Source organism: Capsicum annuum, chromosome 2 (assembly GCF_002878395.1).
Source record: "Capsicum annuum cultivar UCD-10X-F1 chromosome 2, UCD10Xv1.1, whole genome shotgun sequence".
Lineage (NCBI taxonomy): Eukaryota > Viridiplantae > Streptophyta > Magnoliopsida > Solanales > Solanaceae > Capsicum > Capsicum annuum.
The window spans coordinates 24,896,034-24,911,827 of NC_061112.1; the positions used below are offsets into that span (position 1 = coordinate 24,896,034).

General features: G+C 38.4%; 1 protein-coding gene across 2 annotated transcripts in view; it reads right to left on the reverse strand.

Annotated features, from left to right (window-relative positions):
• Nucleotides 1–15,794, reverse strand: part of LOC107857634 (alpha N-terminal protein methyltransferase 1) — a 52,762-nt gene that overhangs the window by 12,354 nt on the left and 24,614 nt on the right. The window contains exon 5 of one of the 2 annotated variants that reach the window (XM_016702490.2): nt 3,569–3,670. The exons of the other annotated variant lie outside the window; for it this stretch is intronic. Coding sequence (XP_016557976.2) covers nt 3,569–3,670 — 102 coding nt within the window. The remainder of the gene's footprint in view (nt 1–3,568; nt 3,671–15,794) is intronic. 2 annotated transcript variants of the gene reach the window in all.

Here is a 15,794-nt window from a genome sequence, read left to right on the forward strand (position 1 = left end):
TCTCAAATCTAAACACTTCCTTTTCTCTTCAAAAAACCCCAAACTCCCAACCCTAAGCATCAAGAAAGATCAAAGGTTGAAAGTTTCTTCTCAATTTCTACCATCAAATTCATCATAAGGGGGATGTGGAACAAATCCAAGTCAAGTAAGTCTTCAACAGGTGTTATAGATTTCAAGCTAAGGTTCCCAATTCCAAGAGTTATTCCCAAATTCTTATCTAAGGTATGTTGAACAACCCTTATTTTCAACTAACGTCACAAAGCTTTGGTTTATTGATTTTATACCTATATTATATTGATAATTTTGAAAGTAGGGTTGAGAAGGATTTTTATGAAAGCTTACTATGGAATGCGCTCTTTTTACTAATCATTTCTAATCTTTAATTGAGGGTCTCGAGACTTGGAATGACTATTTGAAATTGTGAATCTTCATATCTCGAATTTGAATGTTAAATATTATGAATATTGAAACCATGATTACCAAATCTTTTAAAAGCTTTCAATTTAAATTATGAATACAAATATCTTCCCGTCCTTTAGAACTATTGACCGTATTGAATTGATGACATGCTTTAAGACTTTTATGAAACTCAGCTATGACTATACTTATGATTCTAAAGACAGGATAATAGTCAATAATGTTTTATGATAATTATTTTGGCATGATACGAATGACTTGCAAGTCTTGGTATGACGATACTAAAATGTGAATGTCTTTATGAAAGACTCTATAGATAAATGTTTATGAACAATGTTTTAATTGGTCTTAAAGAGAATTGTGTAGTTCACCAAGAAGGCGTAAGTCCTTGTGACCCAACGCCTGAAACCTATGTTTGCCGACGTAGGGATGGTTCGTTCCTTAACAAAATAACCTTATGATGTTTTCCTCTATGAGGATTTTTTACTTTTTTGAGTAAATACATAATTACCCCCTGATGTTTGCCGAGATTTTCAAAAAAACACCTAAACTTTGAATTCGACCTATTACCCCACGATTCTTACTTAATTCGTTTCAAATATACTATTTTTCGCTGAATCTCAGTCACAACAAAGAGAGCGAACACACGCACCAATCAGGTGCTGCCACGTGTTAAATATATTTAATTTCGTATTTTTTTTAATAAATCTTTCCTTTTTATTTAATTTATCACCCACCCCACCCCACCCCACCCCATCCAACACCCCCTACCTCCCACCCCGACGTCCAGCAGCTCCCCTCCACCCCTACCCCCACCCCCACACTCCATCCAACACTCCCACCCTATAATCATCTCCCCCTAACGCCCCCCACTCCGTCAAAATCTCTCTTCCCGTCCATTTTTTTTTTGTTCAAATCAATTCAAAAAATTGTTTTATGATTGAATTGAGTTTTAAGAATAGTTAAATGATTGAATTGAGTTTTAAAGATAGTTAAATGAGCTTTAATGGAGTTTTAAAGATATTTTCTTAAAAAAAAATTTCAAAGGAGCTTTAATGTTGTTGAATAAGACATTATGTTGAGTTTTAATGGAGTTTTAATTATATTTAAAAAAAAAAAAAAGCTTCAATAAAGTTTTAATGGTGTTGAAGGTGTTGAAGAAGAAAGGGTGGATTAGGGGGAGAGAGGGGGGTACCGGGTAATTTAAAAAAATAAATAAATACTAATTTTTTTCCTTTTAAAAAAGAATATAAATTATATATTAATTATTTACACGTGGCAGCTTTTTATTGGTCAAAAAAGTCAATTTTGAGCCCTTTCAACACGCAGGGGTCCAAAATGGTGTATTTAGAACAGAATAAAGAAGAATCGTGGGGTAATATGTCAAAATTAAAGTTTAGGTGTTTTTTTGAAAATTTCGGACAACATCAGTGGGGTAATTATGTATTTACTCTATTTTTTTTTTGACAAAGGTAACATTTCTTCTATGAGGATATTATGATGGTCAAATTATGTTTTACCAAAAGTTAATCCGGTAAACATAGATTGGGGGACCCACTGGTTGGCGGAATACCGAACCCATATAGCCTGTGGGTTACGTAATGTCGTGCAAACTACATAGTTCAGAATTAAATGTTATTCAATAGTTATGTTTTGTGTTTTGAAATACTTGTCCCTTTCTTTATTATGATTGACGTTACTATTTTTATGACTTGTTTTATAAATTGGTTGTCCCTTCCCCTAGGTTGCATACGAGTACTCGTTGTACTGAGCATCCCCGGACGCTACATCATTTCATGATGTAGGTTCGGAGGCATTTTCTTGTAGTTCTATGCAACACTAGGATTCTTCGGGACAGGTTAAGCAATTGATGAGCCTCCATCTTTCGGAAGGATGGTTTTTCTTCATATTAGACTTTGATTATCCATTTTATGGTATTGTCGGGGCAATATCCCGACTTAGACTTTTCACTCTTCTGTTAGAGGCTTCGGACGTTGTTTTGTTCCAAACAATTGGTTAATTTTTATTATATTTTAAATGAACTTCCTTAATGGGATATTCTTCCGCATAACAAATGAAATGCTCATGATATTATGCAAAGGGTTCCCTTAGGTCTTCGTTGGTCTGGGATGCCCGTTACGTGTAGGGCCTAAACTCCGATCAAGACAACCAAAGTCTCCAACTAACATCATTTTTGCCGACAAATACAACTGGTGAAGCATATGGAGTGGTGCTATGTTAAATAACCCCTTGGTCTAACATTAACATCTCGTGTACCAACTTCACGATCATGACTTTCGTTACACCAGGATATCTTCTACATAGTCTTCTACTCACAGATGTGGCAGAATCTATGACTGGGGTCCTATGATTAAAAAGACCTCTATAGGGAGGTAATTAATGGGAACTCCAAAGCTACAGTTGTACTGCTCTATCAAGGCAGACAGAGCAGGAAACAACTCAGTACCTTGTGCAGAATGAATATCGTTACATTGAAGATCTATGTTTGTGGTTGTGGTTGTGGTTGTGGTGAGTGATATCATAAAAAAAATTTGCTTTGCTCCACAGACTTCTTGCACAATATCTTAGCTTTAGTTGTCTTGACTCTTGAGCTGAGTAGTTGCTCCCCTTAATACATGTTTCTTCCCTTGATGCATAAACTCAAAAGTCCAGTCAAATGTTTCTTCCAGCTTACTAAGCTGGAAGAAGGCACAATCTTGGGGAATTAGACTTTCTGGTAAAGGGCATTTTGGTACATTTGACACAACTTTATTAAAGGGCATTTTGGTACATTTGACACAACTTTAATTTAAGGCCACAAGATTCAAAAGTCTTCTTTATTTTCTTAAACTTTGTGCCAAGTCAAAGTAGGTTATTCTTTTTTAAACGGAGGGAGTAATTATTATATATAGTAATAGATTCATATATGCTTTGTATCTTTTAATTTTCCATAAATTGTCAACTTCACTTCAAAGGAGCATGTTTGCTTCTGATTGATTATTCAAGGCCCATGGACCTTGTAGATTTTTTGCACTGCTGCACATGTTTCATAAGCAAATTGAAGCTTGTGAAATATCCATATTATACTGGATCCGGGACATATGATTAGTGTGATTGCTACTTATTACACTCATTTAGAAGATCACTTCACCTTTGCTCTCTTGAAGAATGCCATGAAGTCATCATCAGCAAGATGCCCTATGCACCACTGAACCCAAATAACATCGTATCTTTCAGCATCGGGAGTAAATTCCTTGAACAAAAAGGGGAAAAGGAAAATAATGAGTAAACAACAGCCTAAAAGTGGAGAGACAAAAAAGACTAACAAACACTATGGCGATCTTTCCAATTCAAATATGTGGAAACAAAGTGCAAGCACAAATGAGCCGGTTAAACACACTGACTAGACTGACCTTTAGAACACCCAAAGTTAACAGGTGACAGAACTATGAACAGAACCAACGCAGGCTTTTGGGCACGCGGATGCACCGACAGCTGGAGCCGATTATTAAAAAAAACGCATGTGAGAGACACACTGAAGCCACAGAGATCTTTAAAACAAAAGATCCAACTCTGAAGAAAGATTTGGGCCACAGAAATAAATTGGGCCCAGACCCAATTCAATTATTGAGAAACAATGCTGATATACTCAAGCCCAAGGAAACAGACCCATGATTTTCGAACTCCAGGCAGTCAGTGCTAAAAACAACCGACTCCATTCGATAACTCCAACCTCCAACCTGGAGGTAGTCGAACACCAACACGAACATCATCACAACAGCAGTGCAAAGGATACAGGGATTCTGGCAGGGGAAGAAGAACACACTTTGACAAGTGACGAAACGGTACAACAGTACAATACCTCTCCTATTTCTATCATGCAACCAATGGATTTTTCTGAAGAGATTCCTTTGCTGTTAAAGGATGCCGAACCAGTCAATACTGTTTCTTCAGTTTATGGCATGGACTTAGGGATGTTCCAAAATATGAAACCAATTTGGGGTCAATTATAATAATTGTGAGAAAGAGACTCGAGCATTATTCTTGAAGATTGATACCATGAGAACCATTAAGAAACTTCCAACAATTCCAGAAAGCTCTGGAACACCAAAACGGAAAGGAATACAGGAACTCAAAGCCCTAATCTTTAACATGAACTTCAAAAACAATGGTAGCAGAGCTGGGGGGAGATTGACACTTTAAGGTGGATCATAAAAATAAATATCACCTCATGGAATGTGCAGGGTATTAATGGTAGGGGAAAGAGAACTACCTTAAAAAGCCTAGTTCACCAGTGGGGAGCAGACATTAACTGTTTGAAGGAGATAAAAATTGCAGGGGACATATCTTCTTATGTGAAAGAGATATGGGCTAATAGGTGGGTAAATTTTGAATGTTTGCAAGCAAGTGGCACTAGAGGGGGAATTCTCATCATGTGGGATAGTAGAATTTGGAAGGGAGAGCTTATCTGCACTGGAGTACATTCTCTGACGTGTAGCTTCAAGGCAGTAAATCAAGATTTTGAGTGGAACTTCGGGAGAGATTGGTGGATCCAAAGGGACTATGTGAAGACATTTCGGTAGCTTGTGGTGATTTCAACACAACTATGTTCGTCTCTGAAAGGAAGAATGCAACCTCCCTGTCTAGAAATATGAAAGATTTTTCCAACTTCATTGAAGATGCAGAGTTGGTGGATCCACCTCTCAGTGGTTGACAGTACACTTGGGCTAGGGGAGGCACTCAGGTATCCAGCAGGACCAGCACCAGGATAGACAGATTTCTCTACTCCCTTGAATGAGATGAGAAATTTAGAAACATCAAGCAGACAATGCTCCCAAAAGTCTTTTCAGATCATTGGCCTCTTTCTCAATGATGTGGTAGCTGAGATGTTTCAAAAACTTATTGCAAGTTTGAAAGTTGGTGGTTAAGGGTGGATGGTTTCAAAGATCAAGTTAAGATTTGGTGGGATTCTTTTGATGCTGTAGGCAGGCGAGACTACATATTACCAAGTAAGCTAAAAGCCTTGAAGTTCAAGCTTAATGAAAGGAACCTAACTACACATGGTAACTTGAGAATGAAGAAAATCAGCATCCTCAATCAAATTGAAGAATGGGATATTGTTCAGCAACAAAGAGGCTTGGGAAGAAATGAAATGGCATTAAGAGAAAAGCTATCCACTGAATTTGAAGAGCTGGCAGTAAATGAAGAGATTCATTGGAGGCAAAGGTCCAGAGTCCAATGGTTAAAAAATGGGGACAGAAATACAAAGTTTTTTCAGAGAACAGCAAATGCCCACAAAAGAAACAACAGCATTGACCATCTAGTGGTTGACGGGGTTGAAACAGAGCAGCCCAGAGTTATTAAGGAGGAAATAATCAAATTCTACAGGCAACTCTATTCAAAGACAGAAAGATGGAGACCAGAGTTCAATCAGATTGAAGGTCCTGAAATCACTGCTCAGGAAAGGGATTGGCTACCGCAACCTTTTGAGGAACAAGAAGTTCTTGATAGTATTAAACTTTGTGTTGTTGATAAAGCACCAGGGCCACATGGTTTCAACATGGGTTTCTACATCCACTCTTGGGAGGTGATCAAAGCAAACATAATGTTAGCAATCCAAAATTTTCACAATCAAGAGTATTTCAGCTTATACCATTTATTCTTCAACTACACATATATTTCGCTTATTCTTCATTTGTGTGTTTTAAGGAAGAAAGGCACAAATGAAGAAAAAGCGAAATATATGTGTAGTTGAAGAATAAATGGTATAAGCTGAAACAACAATTATATGAATTAAGTAATTGAAGAAGTTACAACTAGATGAAAGATTTATTGTTTAGTGTTGCTCTCGTCAAGACAGAGCCAATGAGCAATGAGGCAAAGACCTAATAACCAAGCAGAAATACTGTAACAAAAATGTGCTCTGACTTGGAAAATGTGCCAAAACTTTTCCTCTCAATCTTCTCTCTCCTAAAGTTTGCTGTCAACTTTCTCTGGTGACTTCTCTCTTCTCTAGACATGGGAGAGAATATTTTTTATTGCAGGCGAAATCTTTTGAATTATTAAACATTAGTGAAGATTGCGATCGGTCATTCACTTTGATTAAACGTGAGAGGAGGTTTACTGGCAGCATCAGAATCGATGAAGCAAATCTGCGTTGGGTTTGTTAAGCACTCCTTGAAGTTTCTCAGGTAAGAGGAAATCGATGCAGAAGGCAGGCGAGGAAGATCCAATCCTATTCATACAGGGTGGTCCAAAATTTCAACATCCATGGATGGTATGTGAGAATAGAATCCTTGCTGGGGGAGAAAAGAGCATCAGTGATCATCCCTGAGAATGACTGCAACTGGGGGTGGGAAGATATAGCAAGGAAGATCAAAAGATTTCTTGGGAAGGCCGTAAATCCACGGTTTCAGCTTGCAGATCCAAAGGCAAATTTTCAAGCAGCAAAAATTACTAATTGGCCAAACAATTCTGAGAATGCTTCACTGCCCAGTCAACAGAAAACAAGAATTATCTTGCGAAGTGTCTAATTGGGACGTTCAATGACTTTTAATATCAGCCCTAATTGAGAGATAATTCAAAAGTGGTTTCTCAACAGATGGAAAATCAGTCAGGGCGCAGAGTCACCCCCAGAAATCACAATAAATTACTCTTCGAGCTACCCTCCAAGCAGGAAGATATAAGTAGTCACTTTTTTTTTTGGGTATACCGCTCTGCGAGTAGAGCGAACGACAAACAAAAATCTTTCCGAATATCATGAATATCCGTCGCCCCTTATCTCCTCATCTGCCTATTTATAAGCCACAACTTACTTCGACGTTTTCAATTTTCCATAGAATCTCCGAAGTTTAGTTTGGTGTGAGGTATAAGGTATAATAATCCTGGGATGAAATGTATGATTATTTTATCCTGCAGTTGGAATTAGGTAGTCCCGGGATTATTTATCCCACCATTTATATCATAGTGATGGGATAAGTTATCTCATATATCCCTGATAGTTGATAGCTGAGATATAGGGAGATTTTGTCTCAACTCCTGAGAACTTGTTCTAGGGTTATGCATCTTTTTTGCTTTTTGATGGGTCTATTTCCTTAGCCTCTCCAATAAAGCTTTCTCCTGGTGGCTCTTTTTTTAATATTCTTTTGGGCAATGGGGTCCTACACCTTTCGTGTTTCGTTTTCCTGCGAATTGAGTCAATGTAGTTTACCTTGCTAATGTCATGTGTAAGACACCAGCTTCAAAGCCTCTACAAATAATACGTACATGTATGGTGACTAAACAACTATGCTACTATTCATAACCAAATGTAGAGCCTAATACTGAAAATCCTAGTAAATTGCAGGCACTATAATCAGCAATTAACTATTTGGAGTGTTTTGTTGCTGCATAAAACGTACTTATGTAGTAATATTTTTAGTTTGGGATGAAAGGGACAAACAGAGCAAGCATCAACACAAGTAATTCATGTAGCTAACTCAACTAATTTGGAGTGAGTTATTGTTGATTGATTGTGCTAATGTGCGAAATTGAATTAGCCACACTTACGCATAGGGGTGTGCATTATTAGAATTAAATTGAAAAACCAAACCAAATCAAATTGAATTTTAATTTGAAATGGTTTATGATTTTTTGGTTTAGTTTCGGATTAAGAATTTAATTTTTTTGTTTTTTTATTTGGTTTTGGATTTCGAAAAATAAAAACCAAGAAAGTAAAGAAACTGAATTAACAATATATGTGCACGTGTGTGTGTGTGTGTGTGTGTGTGTATATGTACATACTAGTTTCATGAGGTCCGGGCTTAGTTAATTAAAGATAGGGAGACAGACGCTTGAATCTAAAGGTTTTCGGTTAAGTAGAACCAAGACGGAGTACTTGGAGGGTAAGTTCAGCGATATGTCGCAAGAGGATAGAGAGGTTGTGAAGCTGGACTCTCAGGCCATTCAGAAGAGGGAGAGTTATCTGGGGTCTATAATTCGGGGTAATGGTGAGATTGACGAGGATGTCACACATCATATTGGGGCAGGGTGGTTGAAGTGGAGGCTCGCTTTGGGAGTCCTCTGTGATAAGAAGGTGCCCTCGAAGCTTAAAGGTAAGTTCTACAAAGTGGTAGTCCAGTATGTTGTATGGAGCGGAGTGTTATCCAGTTAAGACCTCCCACATCCAAAAGTTGAAAGTGGCGGAAATGCGGATGTTGCGATGGATGTGTGGGCATACCAGGAAAGATAGGGTGAGGAATGAGATTATTTGGGAGAAGGTGGGAGTTGCCTCGGTGGAGGATAAGATGCGAGAAGGGAGGCTACGTTGGTTCGGGCACGTGATGAGGAGGGGCCTGATGCTCCAGTGCAGAGGTGTGAGACTCTAGCTATGGATGGTTTTAGGCGGGGGAGAGGTAGACCGAAGAAATATTGGAGGGAGGTGATTAGGCATGGTATGGAGCAGTTACAGCTTACAGAGGACACGACCCTTGATAGGAAGGTGTGAAGGACACGGATTAGGGTAGAGGGTTAGGGGGTGGAAGTGTGTCGGTAGTAGTAGGGGAGCGCTCCTTTGGGGATGGAGTTTCTGGTTCGTAGTATTGTGGTTGTAGTTTTATCTTGGGGCTAGTGGTGTTGGTTTATTTTGAATCCCGTACTAGTCTATTATGCACGTATCTTTTGTGTTTATTATACTCTTAGTTTGTTTTGCGTATCATACTAGTTTATATGCGCTTACTTTTTATGTTTGTTATACTATTATTGGTCCTAAGCCGGAGGTCTATCGGAAACAGCCTCTCTACTTCTCCTGAGGTAGTGGTATGGTCTGCGTACACTCTACCCTCCCCAGACCCCACTAGGTGGGAATATACTGGGTATGTTGTTGTTGTATTGTATATAGCCTTGATCCCTAAGAAAAATGATGCAAAGTAGTTAAGGGACTATAGGCCTACCAGTTTCATAGGCAGTGTATATAAGATCATCTCCAGGTTATTGACAGAATGGCTCAAGACAATAATGCACAAATTGGTGGTGGACTCACATCAAATGACTTTCATCCAAGGCAGGCAAATCGTGGATGCTGCACTAATTGCAAATGAATGTCTAGATTCCAAAATTAAGGAGAAGAAAGCTGGGATCCTTGGCATAGAAAAGGTCTTTGGCCATATGAATTAGGGTTTCTTTTTTAATATGCTGAAGAGAATGGAGTTTGGCTCAAAGTGGGTGAATTGAATTAGATTTTGTATCAGTACTATCAAATTCTCAATTTTGATAAATGGATCCCTGGAAGGTTTTTTCCCCTCACACCGAGCACTGAGGTAGGGAGATCCTCTCTTACTCCTTTCCTCTTTCTGTAGACCATGGAGGGCTTGAATGACATGTTGATTACGGCTCAGAGGAATAGTTGGCTCATAGTTGGCTCAGAGGGTTCAAGGTCAATAGCAAGCAAGGCGATTGCATGGAAATTACACATTTATCGTATGCTGATAACGCAATCATCCTATGTGACGCAGATCTGAAAATGAAGACTTTGAGAATTATTCTGACTATCTTTGAAGAAGTTTCGGATTAACTGGTTCAAGCCTTGGAAACAGCCTCTGGCATAAATGCAAGGTAAGTACAATACACCCTTGTGGTGGGGCCCTTCTCCAGACACCGCGCATAGCAGTAGCTTTAGTGCACCGGGCTGCCCTTTTTTATCTTTGAAGAGGTTTCGGATTACATGTTAACTGGAGGAAGAGTTCAATGTTTCCGGTTAATGATCCTCAGAAGTTCCAGCAATGTGCGTGAATATTAGGAGAAGTGGGATCTTTGCCTACAATTTACCTTGGCATGACACTTGGAGCAAATAGTAGATCCATAGAAATTTGGAATGGGGTGTTAGAGAAATGTGAGAAGAAACTTACCAGATGGAAGAGCCAGTATCTTTCTTTAGGTGGCAAGCAAGTTCTCATAAATAATGTCCTAATTGCTCTACCTATCTACATGATGTCTCTTTTCCCTATTCCACCTCGGGTTGAAAAAAGAATGGATATGTTGAGAAGCAATTTTTTGTGGCAAGGTAACAAAGATAAAAGAGGCATCCACCTTCTCAAATGGAAAACCTGACACTTAGCAAACAACAAGGGGGCTCGTGTAAAGAATCCAAGGAAGCAAAATCAAAGTGTGCTCATGAAGTGGCTATGGAGTTATTCAAATGAAGATCAACTCTCTGAAAGAAGGTGATTAAAGAGAAGTATGGAGAAGAAGATGCATGGAAGGCCATAAAAGTTAACACTCTATATAGGGTCTCTGGAAGAATATTAGAAATCTAAGGCAGATTTTCCGTATCAATATTAGATTCAGAGTTGGGAATGGTCACAAGATCTCTTTTTGGGAAGATAACTGGTTAGGATCTGGCCCTCAGACTTCAACACCTAGATGTTTTCTTACTAAATCAAAAACACAGAGCTAATATTAGAGAAGTTTGGAATAATCAAGGTTGGACCTTAGTTTCAGGAGACCTTTCAATAATTGGGAGATGGACAGATTCATAGGATTCCTCAGCACTCTTTCAACAGAGTCTCACTAGAGCAAGATAGATTATGGTGGCTGAGAGACAGTTCAGGACCTTTTTCGGTCAAAACAGCACATCATAGGAGGAACCATAACAGCAATCTTAGTGTGCAGTTGCCTTGGAAGCAATTATGGAAGACCAAGATACCATACAAAGTGGCTTGTTTTGCTTGGTTGGTAGTTAAGGGGGCTTGCTTGACACAAGACAGACTCCAGCTAAGGAGAATACACCTTTGCTCTATCTGCCATCCATGTGCAAGAAATTCAGAAACAAATAGTCATCTTTTTTTGCATTGTAAGGTGACTTCTCAACTGTGGATATATTTCTGGCAAGGATTGGTTTGAGCTGGACAATGCCAATGAATACACTAGCTACGTTATCTAGTTGGAGAAGGAAAGGAGGAAGAAAAGCTAAAGAAAACAGTTGGAGTATGATCCCAGGCTGCGTATGCTGGACTATCTTGAAGGAAAGGAATTCAAGATGTCTAGAGAACAAAAGCAACCCGATACAGAAGATAAAGCTTAATTGTATGTTGCTTTTGCATTTTTGGCATACACGAGCATATATCTGACACAGAGACTCTCATGCAGTTCCTGGAGTCTCTATAGCTATCTATCAGACTTTTCTGTAGCTTTTACTTAGATTTTATTCCTAGTAACTTTGGCCATAACAGGCCCTGTTGACTTGAATGCAAAAATGTTACCATTTCAAAAAAAAAAAAAAAAAGATAAGCTAATATTTCAGTTTTAAGTTTCAAATCTATATACATATGCATGGGTGTGTATTGAGTTAACATGAAAAATGTTTCAAATCAATATTAATGCTGGTTTGAATCAAATTTTCGAATATAAGAGAAAGTAATATAACCAAAAGTTGATATGGTGAGCCAGCGAGATTCGCTTTTAAGCTCAACGATCAGTTACAAGTTTCTAATGCCTCATGACACGCTATGAATAGAAATAACTAGAATTTGAGATATGTATGAAAAGACCTAAAGGAATTTCTCTTAAAAAATACAATTCCGCAGAAAATGATTTCTTGGAGAACACCACAAAAGAAAATAAAAAAGGAAAAAAACTATTTCCACTTCTTAACACCGCAAAGTGGGGAATCATTTTTGTTCTCAACAATAGTGACAAGCCAGCAGACAATTGCCTCTGTTTTCTCCTTCCAGAAATCATAGCATCAAATATTAAGAGATAACTACTGCAATCTAGTTGTAAGTTCGATCTGGTAGCCCTTGATATTGTCTTATATGTTATATTAGTCAATCTTTCCATCACTAGGATAAACAACATAGGAAAAATTGGATCCCCTTGCTTTGGCCATACTTATACACTCCCCTCCTTAAAAAAATAATGAAAAGGAAGAAAATCTGTTCACCAAAGTTACACAAAAGTTGATCAACTTTCTCCAAATTGTACCTTTTCTATATTAAGCTCAAAACTCCTTAATTGACCATGTGCCTTTGTAACGGTTCACCAACCGCTAGTAGTTGGAGTTGAAAGGGTGTTTTTGGTGAAGCTTGGCTTAGGAAAACCCACAATGAAATGGGAGGCAAAAGTTAGGGATCATATACGGGTGAGTTCAGATTACCAAATCGTGTAGCTCCAAAAGATAGTAAGAGCGGGTGACACCTTGGAAGTTGGACTAGGCTGTAATAAATAGTATTAGAGCTGGTACATTCCCTAGTATAGTGGTGGGGAAAATCTTGGCGAGGATGCTGAGTCGCGGGGGAAGGGACAGTGAGTGTAACAATGCACAGACTTCTTTTTGTGGAACAGGAGGGCAAAGTTAGAGATCATAGCAAGTTCATGATTCAACTATTGACACACATTTAGACTAAACCCAAGAAGACAAAATTGTGAGACCTCAAAGGTTGAGCCCGAACGGCAACTCTCTTGGCAATTGGGCCTGTGCCGTTATACCTTTCTTTAATCCAGGAGTCTACTGGTGCATTTACAACTGTTGCAACATTTAGGATTTGTCTTTTTTCAACAAATGCATTTGGGGAGGTTGAAGCTGTCACATCCAACGTTTTCTTACATCTGATAGAGAGTACCTTAGCAATAGTGCAACACTCATGTAGATGCTTCTTTCTATCCTCATAGGTTTGAAATTCGCAATACTTGTATCTCATCTTTCCTTGATATGATTGTTACGTAGGGAGCATTTACACTCTTTTCAAAATTTCCAGTGCCTTGGAAAAAAATAGACCGTCTCCATAGCATTTCACTTGCACAAACTTTGACACCTGTGGAGGATAGCTCAAACTGAAACCATATGCACCCCTATTCACAATATAGAGCCTCATCTTGCTTAAAAGTTCCTGCGCTGCTCAACCATTATGGACCATATATATTGCGTGGAAAATAGGATATATATCTATTTATTTTTAGTTTTTTTTTTCCACTTGCCTCTTGAGTTCTCACATTGGAAACGTGTTGCTCGCTATATTAATCTTTTTCTTCTTTTTCCCTAGGGATGTGTAGGCAGCAGGTAAATGATTTGCTCTAAGAATTAGCTTTTTGTTTCTCCTCATAATTACTCTTGTATTCTGGTAAAGGAAGAACAATTGGTGGTAGGAGATATGCTCAATCAGTATCTCTTGGAACATGGTCATTTCAAGTAATGAAGTCTGAACAGTGTACGGTCCAGTTAATGTTTGCAGATTACACAATAATGTTCTTGAATATAGAGATGGCTCGTACAACTTGATGAAGAAAGCGAACTACAATTCCAAACAGTATCGTGATTGAATATTAACCTAAACAAGAGTAATGTTTTCACATTGAAGAGATGAACATTGCACAGATAGCAGGAACTCAATCATAAGGATGGATTGCTTCTCGAGGCTTACCTGAGTCCACTATTAGGATCATATTTTAAACAATCCCATAACAGAAAGAGTATGAGGAATGATTGGATCATTTCTACTAGTGGTGGAGACTATGAACAAATTTAATGAATAGTCCAAGAGAGCTCATCTGACCGCTTTGCCTAGTACCTATGAGGGGTATATGAATCTAAAGAGGAAGTGAAAATTAGCTTCAAACAAATGAAGCTGGGATAAGTTTCAAAAGCAAAGATGGCCCATGGCAATAACCTGCTACTTCAATATTACATGGAGCAGTTGGTGTTAAACATAATTATGCTTGCTATCAAATGAGTAATGCTGGGCACTGCTAATGACTTATTATTAGTTTGGGTTTTGAAGGCAAAGGAGGATCTAAGCATGGAAAGTGGCTTCTGTGGCACTCACATGAAATATTTGGAAAGTGAATACCCAGAAAGCTCCTTAAGGGGTTAAAATATCTTATATACATATTAGAAGATCATTTATGTTCTTTTGTATACTTTTGAGCAATAATGAAAATCCAGTTAGTTGTATAATCGCACTTTGACTAAGTTCTCTTTTTAGTATATTTCTTATACATAGAACTACAGCCATCTACATCAATAAAATAATTAATTTCTCAAGAAAACAGACCATAAGCGACCCAAGTTGATTGAGATTGAGGTGTAGTTGAATACTTGTTTTAAATATAAAAGGCAAGATACGGCTCCTTTAGCATGGGAAGTAAGGGGATAATGAACAAGAGTTGAGCTCCCTAAGCTATTCTATGAATAGAACTAGTAGCACTCCAAAGATGTAGAAGCAAGAGTGATGCTGTATTGAAGTAGAACTCCATGGGGCCTTCCAAACTACCTCGCAATCCAGTTTTGCATAGCAATCTCTTGTGAAGTTCTGGGAGAGTGGAACAAGATCCATTCCAAGATTTTACTGCTTACTGAACTTCTCATGAGCCTATGACTTCTCTCAACCCATTCATACCATACTACACTATGTGAAGTCCATCAAGTATTGTCAAAAGATTTAAAGTCGGCATTGAAATAGATCCTGTTTTCATCCACACTGAAGGAAAAAGAAAGCTGTGGAGGAATAAAGGAAGGGGAGATAAACTAACATAGGAGGTATTAGCTTAGAAGAAGATTAGGATGATTCCAGCAAGCTGCCACCAGAATAGGAGGGTGGTTCTCTCTCCTAGGAAGTAAGAGAGTTTTTGGGGAACTGTGTCGAGAGCATTTTAACAATTTGTCCCTCAAATTAACCTGTGTCTTGTACTTGGTTTTTGCTTTTTCTCAAGATGATGCAAGTGTACAAGGATAGACCAGTTCAGCTCACAAAACTAAGGACTTGAAGCTTCTTTCTAAACTATAGAGCTAACAAAAATCCAAGAAGCGTTCTAAATTATTTATAGGTGTCAATTTGGACCAACTAAAAAGGCTAACTAGACATCTGCCTCGCAAAAGATTACTACAAGTTGAGATTCCATCAGAACATCTTTTGCTCCTCTCTGTCCACAAACACCAAAAGATAGCACCAACGATTATCATCCAGATACTCTTGCTGGCTTTGTCAACTTCCCTATGAACTCCAACTTTCATGCGCGTACCTAACAGAGAAGGGCATGAGCTAGGAAAGACAAAAAAAACAGCAAAACATATTCCAAACGTCTGAAGCAATGGTGCAGTGCAAGTGGCTGACACTTTCTGTGTGCTTTGTGGCCGAAATAGCATCCGTTGGCAAGCTGGAATTTCTTTTTTGGAGAGATTATCCTGTGTGTAGCATGAGTTGTGCAATGCAGTCCAGCTGAAACAGATCACTCTGATAGGTAATTTAGTCTTCCATATATGTTTCCAGACCGTTTGTCAATCATTGATTTCCTTGAGCATAAGCTGTGATAGCTTTCCTTGATTGTGTAGTGACCTTTTCTTGAGTTGCACCATTTCAATCTATCAGGCTCTTGGGGCGAAAAGAAGCAAGGCTGTAATTTGGCAA